This window comes from Hirundo rustica, chromosome 15 (genome assembly GCF_015227805.2).
Source record: "Hirundo rustica isolate bHirRus1 chromosome 15, bHirRus1.pri.v3, whole genome shotgun sequence".
NCBI classification, from domain to species: Eukaryota; Metazoa; Chordata; class Aves; order Passeriformes; family Hirundinidae; genus Hirundo; species Hirundo rustica.
The window spans coordinates 2,888,119-2,903,865 of record NC_053464.1 but is presented as its reverse complement, the minus strand read 5'-3'; the positions used below and the strand labels follow the sequence as shown (position 1 = coordinate 2,903,865).

At 52.8% G+C, this 15,747-nt stretch overlaps 3 protein-coding genes across 3 annotated transcripts; all 3 read left to right on the top strand.

The window, feature by feature from the left end:
- Positions 1–541: 541 nt before the first annotated feature.
- LOC120759626 (hemoglobin subunit pi) lies at positions 542–2,595 on the top strand. Its single transcript, XM_040079090.1, has 3 exons — positions 542–671; positions 1,608–1,812; positions 2,367–2,595. Exons 1-3 carry the CDS (start codon positions 577–579, stop codon positions 2,493–2,495), a joined length of 429 nt encoding a protein of 142 aa, XP_039935024.1. The 5' UTR covers positions 542–576; the 3' UTR covers positions 2,496–2,595.
- A 2,247-nt stretch (positions 2,596–4,842) lies between these two features.
- Positions 4,843–5,737, top strand: LOC120759893 (hemoglobin subunit alpha-D). Its single transcript, XM_040079580.2, has 3 exons — positions 4,843–5,002; positions 5,117–5,321; positions 5,557–5,737. The coding sequence occupies exons 1-3, from the start codon at positions 4,911–4,913 to the stop codon at positions 5,683–5,685; spliced, it is 426 nt and encodes a 141-aa protein (XP_039935514.1). The 5' UTR covers positions 4,843–4,910; the 3' UTR covers positions 5,686–5,737.
- Positions 5,738–7,717: 1,980 nt separating this feature from the next.
- On the top strand, positions 7,718–8,542 carry LOC120759534 (hemoglobin subunit alpha-A). Its single transcript, XM_040078891.1, has 3 exons — positions 7,718–7,874; positions 8,016–8,220; positions 8,315–8,542. Exons 1-3 carry the CDS (start codon positions 7,780–7,782, stop codon positions 8,441–8,443), a joined length of 429 nt encoding a protein of 142 aa, XP_039934825.1. The 5' UTR covers positions 7,718–7,779; the 3' UTR covers positions 8,444–8,542.
- Positions 8,543–15,747: the final 7,205 nt, after the last annotated feature.

Below are 15,747 nucleotides of genomic sequence, written 5' to 3'. Positions count from 1 at the left end.
TCATTTCTCCTCTGAACTACACTACTGATCTCACAGTCTGTCCCTACCACTACCTACAAAGCATTTTATGTGAAATGTTGCACGTGATGCGCCACATATACTGGAAGTGCCTGGGTGAGAAAGGCCCAGCGTCTTGAATTCACATCTGTGAACCAAGGGAGGAAATCAGATTCCTCTCCAGGCTCCTTACTATGCTGGAGTCCACATGCTCCTCAGCTTAAAGATGTGTCCTAATGCTTCATCAATGGAATTTTGCAGCACTGTCTCTGTGTTCATGTATCAGTACGTGTGTAGACAATTTCTTTGGACCACAGAGCAGTTAGGTTAAGAAGCAAGAAGCTGATAAGGCTGGCAGGCCAGGAGGGCAGTGTGCTGACCCCTGCCAAAGCTTCTCCGTAGATAAGCGTCCCCCACTCCCTCTGGAGTGACGGATGGGCCTCTGCAGTGACCAATGAGTGTGGATAGGCACCAGGATCCACTCCCCCTTCCCCTTTATAACCAGGGCTGCCAGGGGGGGTGAGTCCAAACCTGTTCTGAGCGGTCACTGCAAAGGACAGAGCCAGCACCTCCCGCACAATGACGCTGACCCAAGCCGAGAAAGCTGCCGTGGTCACCATCTGGGCCAAGGTGGCCAACCAAGCTGATGGCATTGGGGCAGAATCACTGGAGAGGTAAGGGCCCAGCAGGCCTCCAAAGAGGGCTCTGCTATTGGGATGCATCTCACGTAGAACCTGGGTGAGTGAGAGCAGGCTGGGACCAGGGAGACTTGATAAAGGGTTGTGCTGTCTGATATGTAATCTTCAGGAGTTATATCTGTGCTGCTAAGTGCTTCACAATCTAGCAGTAAACCGTGATATTTTAAAAAATTTAATAGAGGGGTTTTTTTCCTTATAGCCATACAGCAGAATTCATAGCCAGAGGCACTGGTGAGGATTTCAAAGCCATTCATACTCAGTGTCCTAAACACCATTATCCCCGTTCGGGGATAAACTTAGAGTGGTTGATTGGACAAGTGATGCACTTTCTTTTACAATTTTTATGCATTAAGAGAATAGTTGTCCACTAAATTCACTGGATGGTCAGGTTTCATTGTTCCAGTTGGTAAGTAAAAAACTGTTAGGAAACAAGACAGCTGGACCCACTGCATGAAGCATGGCACAGTAATTCAAAGTCCATACCAATTAAGCAAGCTGGCACAAAAGGGTGTGGAAATTATCAGAATTTCTTATGTTATTCAAAGTGATTTAAATGCTATATGCAGATCAATATAAAGTATTGTGATCTTCCTTTCAGGATGCTGAGTACCATTCATATCAGCTCTGGCTTGCTCATTTTAGTTTGAAGGTCCTGGAAACTTGGTTATAATATAATACAGGAAATTTGGTGGCAAGTTGGGGCTTTTATTTTTTAAAAACAAAGCCAAACAAAACTAAACCCCAAACTACATTAACTTTTAAATATTTTTTAACACTTAATTCTTCTCTAGTGTGTACAGATAAACCTGCTAATCTGCATGTGCTGCAGAAGGTTTACACTGCACTTGTACTGAGGTTTTGCCACCTCATACCAGTTCTGCTGCTGACCCTCTTCCTCATGTTCTCCTCCAGGCTTTTCCTCAGCTACCCCCAGACAAAAACCTATTTCCCTCACTTCGATCTGAGCAAAGGCTCAGCTCAGCTCCGTGGCCATGGCTCCAAGGTGATGAATGCCATCGGGGAAGCTGTGAAGCACATCGATAACATCCGAGGGGCTTTGGCCAAGCTCAGCGAGCTGCATGCTTACATCCTCAGAGTAGACCCCGTGAACTTCAAGGTGAGAGAGCACAGTGGCTTTCAGGGGTGGAAACTGCCATGACAAAATTAGAGACCACGGGTCATGTGGGCTAATGGCAGCTTGATCCCTGGCTGTGCTACACAGCCTGTTTCTCATATGATTTTTAACCTGACACTGGGTCTTTTAATAGAAGTTCTGGTCCAGTGCAGGCAAAGAACTGCTCGGGGGGCTCCTGTGGTGGTTTCTGTTAGACAGACTCAAATCTCTGCTGTTTTTGCTATAATTCATGAATCTGCCTCACACATCAAGCTATATCACCTGTCTTGAACAAAGTTTTAATAAATTATAAACAGTCCCACTTTGTTGCACTTGGGGGAGGAAGGGGCACACAGAAGAGGGAGAGGGATGAAGCAGTGCCTTTTGCCCTATACAAAAGACAACTGTGCTTCTGCACTCCCATCTCAGGCAGCAGCACTGCCTGGTTGGGACACATAGTTGTCATCCCCAAGCACAGAGGGCCCAAGGTCCATTGCACACCCCTACACTGGTACCTGGTACTCATTGTATGGAATTCATGCTGCTTTCTCTTACAGCTGCTTTCCCACTGTATCCTGTGCTCCGTGGCTGCCCACTATCCCAGTGACTTCACCCCAGAAGTTCATGCTGCGTGGGACAAGTTCCTGTCCAGTGTTTCCTCTGTTCTGACAGAGAAGTACAGATAAATGACGTCAACAGAGGGTGAGGGAGGCCCATCCACAGCCCAGCAATTCTGCCTGGCTCTGGGGTATCAACCCTTCCTGGGCAGCTCTTTAAATCCCTGCTGCAGGGGCTCAGTCGTCTGCAAAATCCAATAAATAATTCAAATGTGAGCTATGGTCTCTGTGCTTTCATCTCGATGTGTTCTGCCCAAACCTGACCATTCAGGCTGCTCTGAAATGTCTACACAATATGGAGGGGGAAATAGTAAACTTTATAAACTCATGTACTAATTCATATAGTAATGGACTCATACTAATTCATGTGCCGATTCAGTGGGGGTAATATAACATTCAGTGGGAGCAACACAGCATTGAGCAGAAGCCCAGAATGGGCTGGAGCCCTGTGACTGCAGCTGCTCACCAAGGTCTATCCACCACAGTCTGTTTCCAGCCTGACCAGAAATGAGTCCTTTACCCTGCTAGGACATTGAATGAACCCAGGCTTTTTGCTTGACCTATCCAAAACCCATCCCAGCCTGTTGGGAACCAAACCTGCATTGCAATGCAGGGCATTGTCCTCTCGTGCCTCTCTCCATGGGGTATGGCTGTGGTACCTGATGTGTTTCTTCTGTGGGTTAACCCCACTGTGCAGACACTGCACTCCAGCTGCCCACTCACCTCCCCCCTGCAATGGGATGAGGTGAAGGGCAAAGGAAGATAAAAGTAAGAAAAATTGGGCGTCAAGATCAAACAAACAAACAGAAGTAACTGTTTAGTAAGTGAAGACTAAGTGGAAGTGCAGGGCAAAAACAAAACGGGATGCAAAGGCACTCACCACATCCCATGCGTAGGCTGATGTTCAGCCAGTTCATGAGCAAAAACCATGGATAACCCCCCCCAAAACTCCCTCAAACCCCTTCTTTTCCCTTTGATTGCTGAGCATGGGGTCATATGGTATGAAAAACCTCTTTGATTAGTTGGGCCTATCTGCCTGGCTCTGTCCCCTCCCAGCACCTCAAAATCTATTCCCTGGGTGGGGGCAGAGTGAGAAGCAGAGACAGTGTTGATGCTGTGCAAATGCTGCTCAACAAGATCTGGATCAGCCTGTTACCAGGGCCAGTTTGGCTAAAAATCTGAAGCACAGCACCATGTCAGCTCCTGTCTCAGAGACTTCTGGCATGAAACAGTGGGTGCAAAGCCTTCAGCCTGCTCTGATGGCCAACCTGAGCCAGCACTGCAGTGCTCGTCTCATCCATGGAATTGTGTTTGGACAAGGGGGAGAAAGGTGCTGTGGAAGCTCTCAGGCCACCAAATAGCTGTAAATATGTCACCACAGCAGCTTCTAAAGCATTCTGCATCCATGGATGTCAGGTAACCTGGAGGTTTAAATCCATGACTTATGTGCTAGGTCAGCATCTGGTGTGTCCCTTATCCCATGTTTGCACCAACTCCTTCCTGCAGAGGCTGAGAGAAAGATGTGAGAGCCAGAGGAAGTTGTGCCAGGAGAGGCCTAGGTTGGATATTAGGAAAAATTTCTTCACTGTAAGCATTGTCAGGCACTGGCACAGGCCGTCCAGGACAGTGGTGAGTCCCTGTCCCTGGAGGGATTTAACAGATATGTAGATGTGGTTCCTGGGGACAAGGTTTAGCCTTGGCCTTGGCAGTGCTGGGGGAATGGTTGGGTTCCATGATCCTAGACACCTTTTCCAACATTAATAATTCTATTATTCTAAAATTCTGTTATTGTATGACCAGCCACCATGTGCCCTGCAGGATTTCCCAGCATTTATGGGGAGAAGCAGCAGCACACATTGGTGTGGGAAGGAGGGAAGGACTGACAAGCATCACAGGATGGACTTTGGGAAGACCATGATCCCAAAGAGGAGGCTGTTCTGTGCCTGGGATTCTCTGGGGGGGCTTGTCCATGGCTCCTACTCAGACACCATGGGGCTCTTGGGGCAGAGAGTGGCTGGATGTGCCAAAGTCTGGAGGGGACATGGGACACTTGTAGGACCTACCTCAACACCCTCAGAGCCAAGGAGGACCCTGGCCCATCTGTGAGGAATGATGGATCACAACAGGAGGTTTGAGGACATGCCAGCCAGGGAGGGCAGGGCTGTGGCACCCATGGGACGTGCCCAGGGCTGCTGCTGTCCATGGGGCAGCCTGGTAAGGTGTTGCCCCCTGCCCCATTCTGGTGTTGGGCTGGTGCAGTGGGGCAGGACAGGCAGCTGGGCCCCCCATGGGCCTCCTTAGGGCAGGGCTCCCCCCGAGGGATCCGGGGCCCCCCAAGGCAGGGCTGCAGCCGCTCCCAGGCCCGGCCATCCCCTCGCCCCTCAGTGTGATAAGATAAGGCTGGGTGGAGGTGCCAGCGGCTATAAGAGGCGTCTCTGCTGCTGCCGCCGCCACCAACCCCTGCCCACTCTTCCAGCCGCCACCATGCTGACCGCCGAGGACAAGAAGCTGATCCAGCAGATCTGGGGAAAGCTGGGTGGCGCCGAGGAGGAAATCGGAGCCGAGACCCTGTGGAGGTACAGACCTAGGGACCGCATGGGAGAGGGGGACAAGGGGCTGGGAGCCCCACAGAGGGGCCCGTGTGCTGGGTCTGGCCGGGGTCAGCACCACTGACTGTCCCACTCCCCTAGGATGTTCCACTCCTACCCCCCGACCAAGACCTACTTCCCCCACTTCGACCTGTCACCAGGCTCTGACCAGATCCGTGGCCATGGCAAGAAGGTGGTGGCTGCCCTGGGCACTGCCATCAAGAACTTGGACAACCTCAGCCAGGCTCTGTCTGAGCTCAGCAACCTGCACGCCTACAACCTGCGTGTGGACCCCGTCAACTTCAAGGCAGGCAGGGGATGGGGATGGGGACGGAGTCTGGGGACAGGGATCAGAATGCAGGGACAGGGAAGAGGGGATGGGGAATGGAGCCTGAGGGCCAGGGAATGGGGGACAGAGATCAGGATTGGGGATGGGGATCAGGGTGGGGAGCGGGGGATGGCGTGCAGGGGGTGTGGGACAGGGGCCGGGATGGGGACATGGGGGCTGTAGTGGCAGTACTAAGCCCCGTTTTTCCTTGCAGTTCCTGGCGCAGTGCTTGCAGGTGGTGCTGGCTACCCGCCTGGGTAAGGAGTACAGCCCCGAGGTGCACTCTGCCGTCGACAAGTTCATGTCGGCCGTGGCCAGCGTGCTGGCTGAGAAGTACAGATGAGCTGTCAGCCGTGCCTGTGTACCTTCAATAAAAAAAAGACTCTTTTGCTGCAGCAACGTGTCTGTTTCTGCCGGGGCAGGGGGCTGGGATGGGCTGGAGTGTGGCAGTGTTCCTGCGGGAGGGAGAGGGTTCAGCTGTCACAGATGTGGCACGGGAAGGGCAGTGCCAGCCCAGCGGTCCCTGCGTGTCCCCCAGGGCTCTGCTTGCTTCCAGCCCTCCCCAGCATGGGATGAAGCTGATAGCTGGACCCAGGGAAGGAAGCTGTGCCTGCATCCCTCCAGGGAGCAGGGCGAAGGCTGTGCCAAGACAAATGTGATCCTTGCATTCCCTTGAAGGATTCCTGGGGGATGATGGGGCTGTAGGATAAATCCTGCCTGTCTCCATCTATCAAGATGGCTTTTTAGGACTCTGCTGGAGTGCTGTGGGAGCTAAGTGCTTTCATCAATTCCAGAAGCAATCTGAGAATTCATGGAGTGAAAAAAGTCCACCACAGACTATTAAGCACAAAGACTGTTCTGGGACTCCAGCTCCTGAGCCACAAATCCCAGTCAAGTGCCAGGGAAGAACCTCCACACCTGCCCCAGCTGTCTGCTCTTCCCCTGGGACCTGGGCAGGGTAGGAATGGGATGGGCAAATCTGCAGTCCAGCGTAGGGACACTGGTTTCAGGACTTTGGAACCTGAATTCTTTAAAAAATCAATGATCACAGGTGGTGGGCTATGAGATACCAAACTAGCCCTGGGTTTGCTCTGTTCTGTGACAGCAGAGGGAGGAGATGAGATCCTGCAGGAGAGAGGTGCCTGAGTGTCCAGGTGCAGGCATGAGGCAGGTGGGGGCATGCAGGGACCCTGCCTGCTCACAAACAGAGCCTGCCCTGACCACGGCAGCCCCTGCTCCTGCAGGTGAACCCACAGCGCCTACGCTCCATCCTCAAACACATCCCAGTCCACATCCCAGCGTGCTCACGTGCATTTATGCCCATTAGTTTTTGTGCCACCAGTTTGGAGGGCTCTGCTGCCTTGGCAGCTCCCCCCATACACACACAGGCAGCAGACACTGCCCTGCTGCTGCTTCCCAGAAAATCAGCCCCCCCCCCCGCCCTCCCTCCCCACTCTGAAGTGGTGCCAAATCGAGCTAATCTCCCCCAAACACAAATGATAAGAACCTCAGCCACGGAGGAAACACGGGTGAGAACTGTCACTGCTGGTCTGCGCCACCTGCTGAAGCTACTGTGAGCTCTGCAAGCCCCCTCACCCTCCTTGTCTTCCTCACCACGCTCATCTTCCTTGCCCTTGTGACATTCCTCACCTTCATCCCATCATTTGGAGCACACAGATCACTGTGGTTCCCCGTATTTTCCCAAAGTGCTTGCAGCAGTGCCCGGTGCCGATCCTGCGGCTCTGCCGAGAAGTCAGGGTCCCCCAGTGCCCCACAGCACCGGGGCCAGCACAGGCAGTGCGGGACAGGGGGCCGGGGCAGGGGACTCCCGGCTCTGTGAGCAAACAGGTGTGACAGGGGCTGAAGAGGGCACACACTGCGGGGTGGTGCGGGCTGCACTGGTGTGGGGTCCTGAGGGGCAAGAGCAGGGAGTGCAGTGGGGCAGCTGTGCACAGGGACTGTGCTGGATGGAGAGGGCTGCAAGGGACAGTGCGTGCAAGGACGTGCAGGTGTCAGCTGGCAGTGCTGTGTGTCCTGGGGCAGCTCGGGGGGTGTGTGCAGGCAGCCGGGCGCTCAGTCTGTACATGCAGGTGCACACGGGCTCCTGTGCCAGCGCAGACCCCAACCACAACCCATGCCAGCCCAGGCACGACACCTAAACCTCATCCTAACCCCCAGCCTAACCTTAAGCCTAACCCTGCTGCCATGTCAGCATGTGTCCGTGGGGCAGAGCCCACCCACCCGCTGTGGAACCAGCCCTGACCGGGGCCGGTGCGGTGCCCGGGCGGGGGAGGGAGCACGGGCGGCGGCCCCGCCTGGCCGGGCTCCAGCACCCCCGGGCCGGCACCGGGGCGGGCGGAGCCCCAGCACCGCATATAAGGGCGGCGGCGGCCGGCGGGGACACCCGTGCTGGGGCTGCCGACTCAGAGGTGACATCATGGTGCTGTCCGCCAGCGACAAGGCCAACGTCAAGGCCGCTTTCGGCAAAATCGGCGGCCAGGCCGAGGAATATGGCGCCGAGACCCTGGAGAGGTACTGTGGCCGTCCCCGGTGTGACCCTCTCTCCCCTCCAGCCCCGACTCCCTCGCACCTGCCCCCTCTGCTCCCCACCCGCAGCTGTCCCTGTCCTTTGCCGCCTTGTCTCACCTGTCTCCGAACCTCTCTGTTCTCCAGGATGTTCGCCGCCTACCCCCAGACCAAGACCTACTTCCCCCACTTCGACCTAGGAAAGGGCTCTGCTCAGGTCAAGGGTCACGGCAAGAAGGTGGCGGCCGCACTGGTCGAAGCTGCCAACAACGTCGATGACATTGCTGGTGCCCTCTCCAAGCTCAGCGACCTCCACGCCCAAAAACTCCGCGTGGACCCTGTCAACTTCAAAGTGAGTGTCTGGGAAGGAGTGACCTGCCCAGCTTCCCTCCCTTGGCCACCCCCTTGCCTCATTCCCTTGCTCACCGCATCGTTTTGCCTTTCAGCTGCTGGGCCAGTGCTTCCTGGTGGTGGTGGCCAGCCGCAACCCCGCTCTCCTGACCCCAGAGGTCCACGCTTCCCTGGACAAGTTCCTGTGCGCCGTGGGCACTGTGCTGACTGCCAAGTACCGTTAAGATGTGTACCGTGGCCGGAGCTGGACCCAACACACCGCCAGCCCTCTGACAGCGAGCAGTCAAATGTCCTGAAATAAAATCTCTTGCATTTGTGCTCCAGCTCTGGTGTCCTGCTCTGTGCGCTGCCTGCGGGAAGGGAGCGGGAGGGGGTGTGCTCTGGGGGTCTGAACTGGAGGTCTCCCCGCCAGGTGGGTACATGGAGGAAATGGGCTCTGGTTTTGCTGTCGCTGAGCGGAGGCAGCATCTGGGGGATGGCGTCCGGCAGGCAGAGACTGCTTTGCTGCCGTGGGGCTCTGGGAGCAAACAGAGCATTTCTAGGCACCAATGGAGGGGAGAGACTCATGGAAGACCTGGGGCTCCCTGCAGCCCCAGGCTGCCCCACCAGAATTCCATGCTGGGATCCCCTCTTGCACCACGGGCCCCATGCACCCTTGTTCAGGACACTGTCAGAGGCCATCTCCTTCTGGGAATGTTTGCAGGGCACACAGGAGTACAGGGGCTCCTGGAATCTGTGACCCTCTGCCTGGTAGCAGAGTGAGAACAGCCTGAGGAGCTCCCTGTGCCAGGACGTCTTTCTTTGCACAGCCAGCACACAGGGCTGTGCAGTGGTGTAAGACTCCTTCTGTCTCTACCCAACGGCCCATTGCTGGGCTGCCACTGTGGAGGGTCCTGGGGAGCTGCAAGGGGAGCAGATGGGGCTCAGCTCCAGATCCAGCAGTGTGGGGCAGTGTCAGGGCACCAAAAGGAGCCCAGGAGTTGTGCTGGTGTCTGCGCCTTCCAGCCCTTATCGCAGCCCGCAGCAGGGTGGCCGTGGTGGGGGGCTGATAAAGGAAAGTGTGGGCTCTCCTCCAGCTGTGGGTGTGGTGGGAGACTGGGCAACAGATAGTCCCAGAAGGCTACAACCTGCCAGGTGCTGAGTAAAGGCTGGGAGGTCCTTAGTGAGGGGGGGAAGGTTCAAAGAGGCCCCAGAGTGGCTCACAAAGCCAGCCAAGTGTGCCACAGACTCCTTCGATCCTTGGCACTGACAAGAATGGACTCTTCCCTAGTCCCATGGCCTCCAGGCACTGTCAGTGAATGCACAGGCACAGGAGAAACTCCAATAACTCCAAAGAGGGAAGGAGGTCCTTCAGGGTCTCTTCTGCAAAGTGCCACAGGTGTCATGATCCCATGTGCTCACTGTTCCTGGGCACAGTGAGGAAGGGAGGAGAAAACCAGCCAGGGCATCACTGGCCAATCTGATCCACCTTTATGCAGAGCGGGTTCCACTTCTCCATCACTCAGGCAGAGGTGTAGGCACAACTTCCTGGGAATCTTGTGGAGAACCAGGATACGGTGGGAACTCAGGGCACACAGGTGTGTGAGGAGTTGTGAACTGGTGTGGAAAGCGTTGGGAAGAGCCAGCATCAAATCCAGCACGGACTTGGACTCCTCCAAACCCAGCTTCTAAGGGCCCTTATGGTCCCAAGCAAGGTGGGCACATGAGACAAGGTGTAAGGGCAATGCGAGGGGTGAAAGTTGTTCCCAACTTCCTTTAGCTTCTGGCTGCTCCCAAGCCGTGCTGTGCCCTCAGGCAGGACACGTCGGGTGGCAGCGGGCAGTGTCCTGCCGCTGCAGTACTTTGCCAGCGTTCTGCCTGGCCGGGGGCCCGCTGAGCTCGCCTTGTCCCGGCCGTTTGTCCCTGCTGCCACAAGATGGGGACCTCAGGCCGTGGTGCTCTATCGGGGCCAGGCAGAGGCTGCGAGGCTGGGAGAAGCGGGGCGGCTGCTCCGGGGCTTCCAGGTCCCGAGTGCTTTGGTGCCGGCTCGGAGCGGGGTGCAGACCCCGTGCTGAGAGTTCCAGCCCCGAGCCCCCCGTGCCTCCCGGCTCCTAGCACAGGAGCCCCCTTCACTGGGCATCTCTTGGTGCCCATGGCTTGGTGTGCCCCAGGACACCGCCTGCCCCGTGGGACAGACGAGCTGGCCACAGCCTGGCACTCCCTGGGCTGGCATCCCTGCCCAGCTGCCTTGGGACCCACCAGCACCACAGCAGCCGTGCTCTGGAGCAGAGCAAGTCAAATATTTGCCCCAGCGCTGGCCCAGGCTGGTTTTGCAGCTGGCTTTGGTGCAGCTCCGGTGCTGAGGAAAGAGTTGGAGGCAACTTCTGCATTGCCACAGCAGCAGCAGCCTGAAACAGCCCCAGGTGACGCTGAGGATTTGTACACAAAGCCCCCTGATCCAGGCCATGGCAGCACTCAGCCAAATCACACCAGGCAGCTTCAGCAGAAGAAAGACGATGAATATCTCCAGGTCATGCCTGTTTTGATGTCTCCACTCTCTGCAGGACTTTCTCAGCTCTCATTTACTCTTGATAGACAAAGCACCCGGGGTTCAAAGATACTCCCAGAACAGCACGGTGTTCTGTTCTCTGGTGTCACCAAGGAGGGTGGCATCTCAGAGCTCATTTTTATTGAAGGAGGAGTTCAATGACATCAGGAATTGAGCTTGATGGTAATGACTTACCCGATCACAGGACTTTCACCAGTTTCTTGAGGAGCTGCAAACAGCATTGTCCAGATAGGCTGGATTCTAATTTATTATGTTGGCTAAATAGTCATGTCCCCAGAGAGTGTGTCCTGGAAAGGGACACAGGAACACATACTTCTGGAGAAGGTCAAGCACCCTAGGGGAGGCTGACAGGAATTCTCCATGAATTTTCTATCTTCCCAGTAGCAAGGGGTATCTAGCAAACAAGAAGTGGGAAGATGGAGAATTAATTCCTCGCTGGAAGCTGATCTTAGGAGACCAGTTTACAGATCCTCTTGCTGGAATGAGGAGGGAAAACACCGTGTATTTTACAAACTGTTCTTGTTTATACATCACATATTGGAATTCAATATGGCAATAGTGTAACCCATGAGTGGTGTAGCCAATAGGTCTTCTGCTTCTTTGCTGCGTGTTTGGACAGCCGCTCCTTCCTAAATGCCAGATTTTCCCTGCTGAAATCATCTCCCTGATTTGTCTGGATCCTTTTGAATTTTAAGCCAGTGCTTACAGCCCCTCCAGCTCAGGAACATCTGAGACCTTAATCAGGACATTCTTCACTACAAGTTATTGATGACAGAACAGTAAATAATAATGGTAAACAAAGAACTGGAATCTGTCACGGAAGGAAAACAGATTCATCTGAAAGGATTCATTCTTGGCAATGGCCATGATTATTACTCATCTCTTTCTTTGATTAAAAGCCCCACTGGTTTTTTTTGTTGTTGTTGTTGTTTTTTTACTTGAAGCTGCCTGGTTTGTAGTTCCTTGCTTTCCTCCTTTCACCCTGCTAATGATAAGAGCCACGATGGTCTCATTTCTGTGACCCCATCCCCCTCCCTCTTTTCCCGGGGATATTGGATGTTTGGAGGTGGATTCCATCAGTTTTTGATGTGAAGGGGATTTTTTTTCAGGCAAGCAGTCTGAAAATAAGGAATGATTGAAATATACTTTAATACTTTTTGGAATCCTCCCACCTCCTCCACTGGCTGTTTTGCCGCTGGAAAAAGGAAAAGTGGTAGAAGACAGAAAATGAGCATTGATTAGATTTTCACTACAAAGATGGAAATTGAATAGAAATGCAAAATCTTTCTTCCTGCTGGTTGCCCTGTCTTCCTACCACGCAGCAACCACCTGGGAGATCTGATTTGCTTGGAGCTGAGATGATAAGCAATGCTCTGCTGGTGACATCAGCTTCCTCTCTCCCCGTGTTGTTTTTCTGTATTTTTCAGCAGCAGGAGACGCCATCTGGGGAGGGCACAGCTTTGCTTGTGTTCCTCTAGCTCCCACACAAGCAGTAATAGCAATTCCAGAGGCTACATTCCTGCCTGTTGCCTTCAGCATCTGTCTGTTGACCTGCTGCTGCTCACGAATTTGCTCTACTTTTTATAAACCTGCTGATCCTGTCTGTTTCCACAACCTCCTGTGGCAGTGAGTTCCAGAAGTTCATTCTCCCACCTGCTCCAAATAAAGTCCTTTTTATCCATTTTAAATCAACCTACCAGACTGATTGATGGACTCTAACTCTCATCACACACCAGGTCCACGTTCCTTTTATGATTTTGTAAGGCTGGCATGTTTTACTCCCCCTTCTCCAGAGAAAAATCCCAGCCTCCCCAGAACCCCCTCATATTGCAGCTACCCCAATCCCTTGATTTCAGTCGCCCTGCTCAGGGCTCTAAGTCCACAGTGTTCTCACATCCTAAGATGTCCTGTTGTCATAGGACAAGGGGTGATGGTTTCCAACTAAGAGGTTTGATTTAGATTAGATATAAGGAAGAAGTTTTCCACAATGGAGGTGGTAAAACATTGGCACCGGTTACTCAGAGAGGCTGGGATGCCTCATCCCTGGGAACTTTCAAGACCAGGTTGGATGGGGCTCTGAACAACCTGACCTAGTGAGAGCCATCCCTGCCCATGGCAGAGGGGGTGAACTAGACAACCTTTAGAAGTCCCTTCCAACCCAAATTATTCCATGATTATGGGATTCTATGATCAGAAGCCAGACCTGCACAGATGTGGGTGCACCAAGCTGTTACACAACAGGCAGGAGATGCTCTCTTTGTTATTTTGCAAGCCCATGCCCTTCCTGATGACATCACTGTATTTTGTTGGCTTTTTTTTTTTTTTCTTTTGTTTTTTTCTTTTGTTTTCTTTTGTTTTTTCTTTCCTGCACATCAAGGCTTCAGTTTTGGCAAACCATCAGTGAGGACTCCAGCATCTTTTTCCTGAGCTGTAATAGCCAGTTTAAGTTCAGCCTCCTCTGTTTTAGATCATATTTCCCTATGGTCACCCTCTTTATCTACATTGAAAGGATTGACCTTCTGTTTTTCCATTTGTGAGTAACACTGAGAGAGCTGCACATAGCAAAGTTCCACAGAGTACATCAAATATCCTTTCAGCAGTCTTCTGCAGTGATGGAGCATCATCTGACTTTTCTATCAAAAGCTACAACTGTGCAACTCTAACAGCAGAGTTTTGGTCCCTAATTCTGGGGTACGGTTCTTCATTATACTCTTCTTTCCCCTGTCACAGTGACATCAAGTCAAGCTGCTGGGTGGACACAATTCAATGAGGATCTAGCTGAAGATAGTTAAAGCAGAGAGTTTTCCAGTCAGTGTCACTTTTTTACTCCTCACACTAGGGTCAAACTGAGATAGGGGAGCAGACTGTGCCAGCTCTGTGCTCTCCAGAGACTTTTGCACATGGCCAGGAGGATCCCAGCTATGGATTTATGGAAAGCAATACAGCAAAATGTACATTGCAGCTGCTCATCCAGAAAGCTTTTAGACATCCCTCAATAGTTGAGCATCTCAGTGCCTTTATTAATAGTAGAAATGTATTTACCAAAATTCATGGGTCAGCACAGTTAAAGCTCCATAAATCCAATTTGCACAGGCCACCATTATTTATTTTTCCAGGTTGTTGCCTCAAAGAGGCATACTTCCAGTATATAATCCAGACTTCTCCACAGGCCTGTTTGAAACACTGTAGGAAATACACTCTGCAGAACAGCATCTTCCTCTGTTGTACAACTTCTTAATGAAAGGCTGTGTTCAGGACTCATGGGCCAAAGAGCAAGAAGCAGAAGTGGTCAGCCCTAACCATCACAGGGACACCGACACCACATTCAGACTGCCACTGACTCAGACAGAAGCCCTGGCCCCAGCACGGCCATGGTCCCTCAGGCTTCAGCACAGACAGAAACCCCATGTGTTTTTCTGAATCCTGTGGGTTCTTGATGCCACACAGCACGAGGCAGATGCCACTGCAGCTGTATCTTCTGCCTGGCTGCAAGTCTTTGTGATCCACCTGCAGCACTGCCTGTGCAAGTGGAGGCAGCTTCGGCTTCTCCAGCCCCAGCTCCAGCTCTGCAGCCAAAGGAGACCCTCCCTGGCCCAAACTCGCCTCTTCTGAGGCTGCAAGGCTGCTCAGCCAGAGGGAAAAGCCCAGACAGTCACTAAGCCAATGACAACATTTTCATGTCCCCATGTGTTTGAAGCAGCTGCCAGTCTGGAGGTGGCATGTCCTACAGCATCCACCCACAATTCCAGTGAACACTGGAATGCTTTTCTTGTGAACAAGCAACTCCAAGGGACCCAAGCTGTGAAAAAAATAGGTATTGTAACACATTCTGGATCTGACTCTGTGCTGTCTTAGATAAGCTACATTTATGCTCAGGTCTTTGACATTGATGGTCTTTTTTTTTTTTTTTTTTTTCCCCTCTTTTAAGAGGAAAATATCTAGAAACAGCATTTCAAGAAAGTAATTCATAAGGGCGGATTGGAGATGGGCTGATATCTTTAAAAGTGGAGTTGAAGGCTAAATTAATGTGGAATGGGGACAAAAGGGTTTATTTGTTTTCCTCTTAGAAGGAGAGCTCTGAAAAATCCAAGGATAGTATCACCCAAGGGCAAACGGAAATGAACAAGCAGCGAAGAAATTGAAGCTAGAAATTAGCAGAATAGTCCTTTCCCATCCCCTGAGCTTTATGTGCTTAAGCTTCTGGGCTGACTTAAGGGAAGTTTTCTCCTAAACCAGATGAGGACAGTGCCAGTTTTGAGCACACAGCCTGCCCTGACTGGGATTTTGGTGATGTCAGAGTTCCTAGAAAATGACAGGCACTTCCCCAGGGGATTTCCTTCCCATGCCCCAGGAATTTATACAAAGGGTAACATCTTGTGAGAGCAAGCAGCAAAGATTTTGAGTTCCAGAAGTAGAAACTCCGTCACCAGGGAGCTTGTGGTTGACTGGAAACAGGCTGAAATCCTCAACTAGGCTGACCGCTAAGGGAGTGCTGGGATTTTTGCCTGAGCAAGGACTCCGAGACTATCCCCAAGCTGAATTACTTCTGCTAGGGACCACATCAGAGGGTTTCCCAAGGAAAACGCAGGTAAAAGAAAATCCTTGACTCTTTTGAAAACAGCTGGACAATCAGAGAATGAGCTGACCATGCCTATGAAAGCCACGTCTCCCGTGAGTCTCATGAACGTGGCAGATACGTGAGACCGGACGGAGAAAGCAACCGGACTTTCCAGGGCATTAAATGACCCATCGGTTGACGGGCTGAGCCTCCCCTGGGATTTCCCGTCCGAGCGGGGACACGCTGGGCTGCCCGGTTACCACCGTGGCATGTGAATGCTTGCGACTCCAGCCTGAACTCAAATCACCACCTTCCTCGGCCTTCACGGAGCTGAGAATCACCCGCAGGAGCAGCACCGGCCCCTCCGCAGGGCTCTCTGCCCCGTGCCCGGGATGCTCCGACTCGCCAGGCGCATCGCGGGG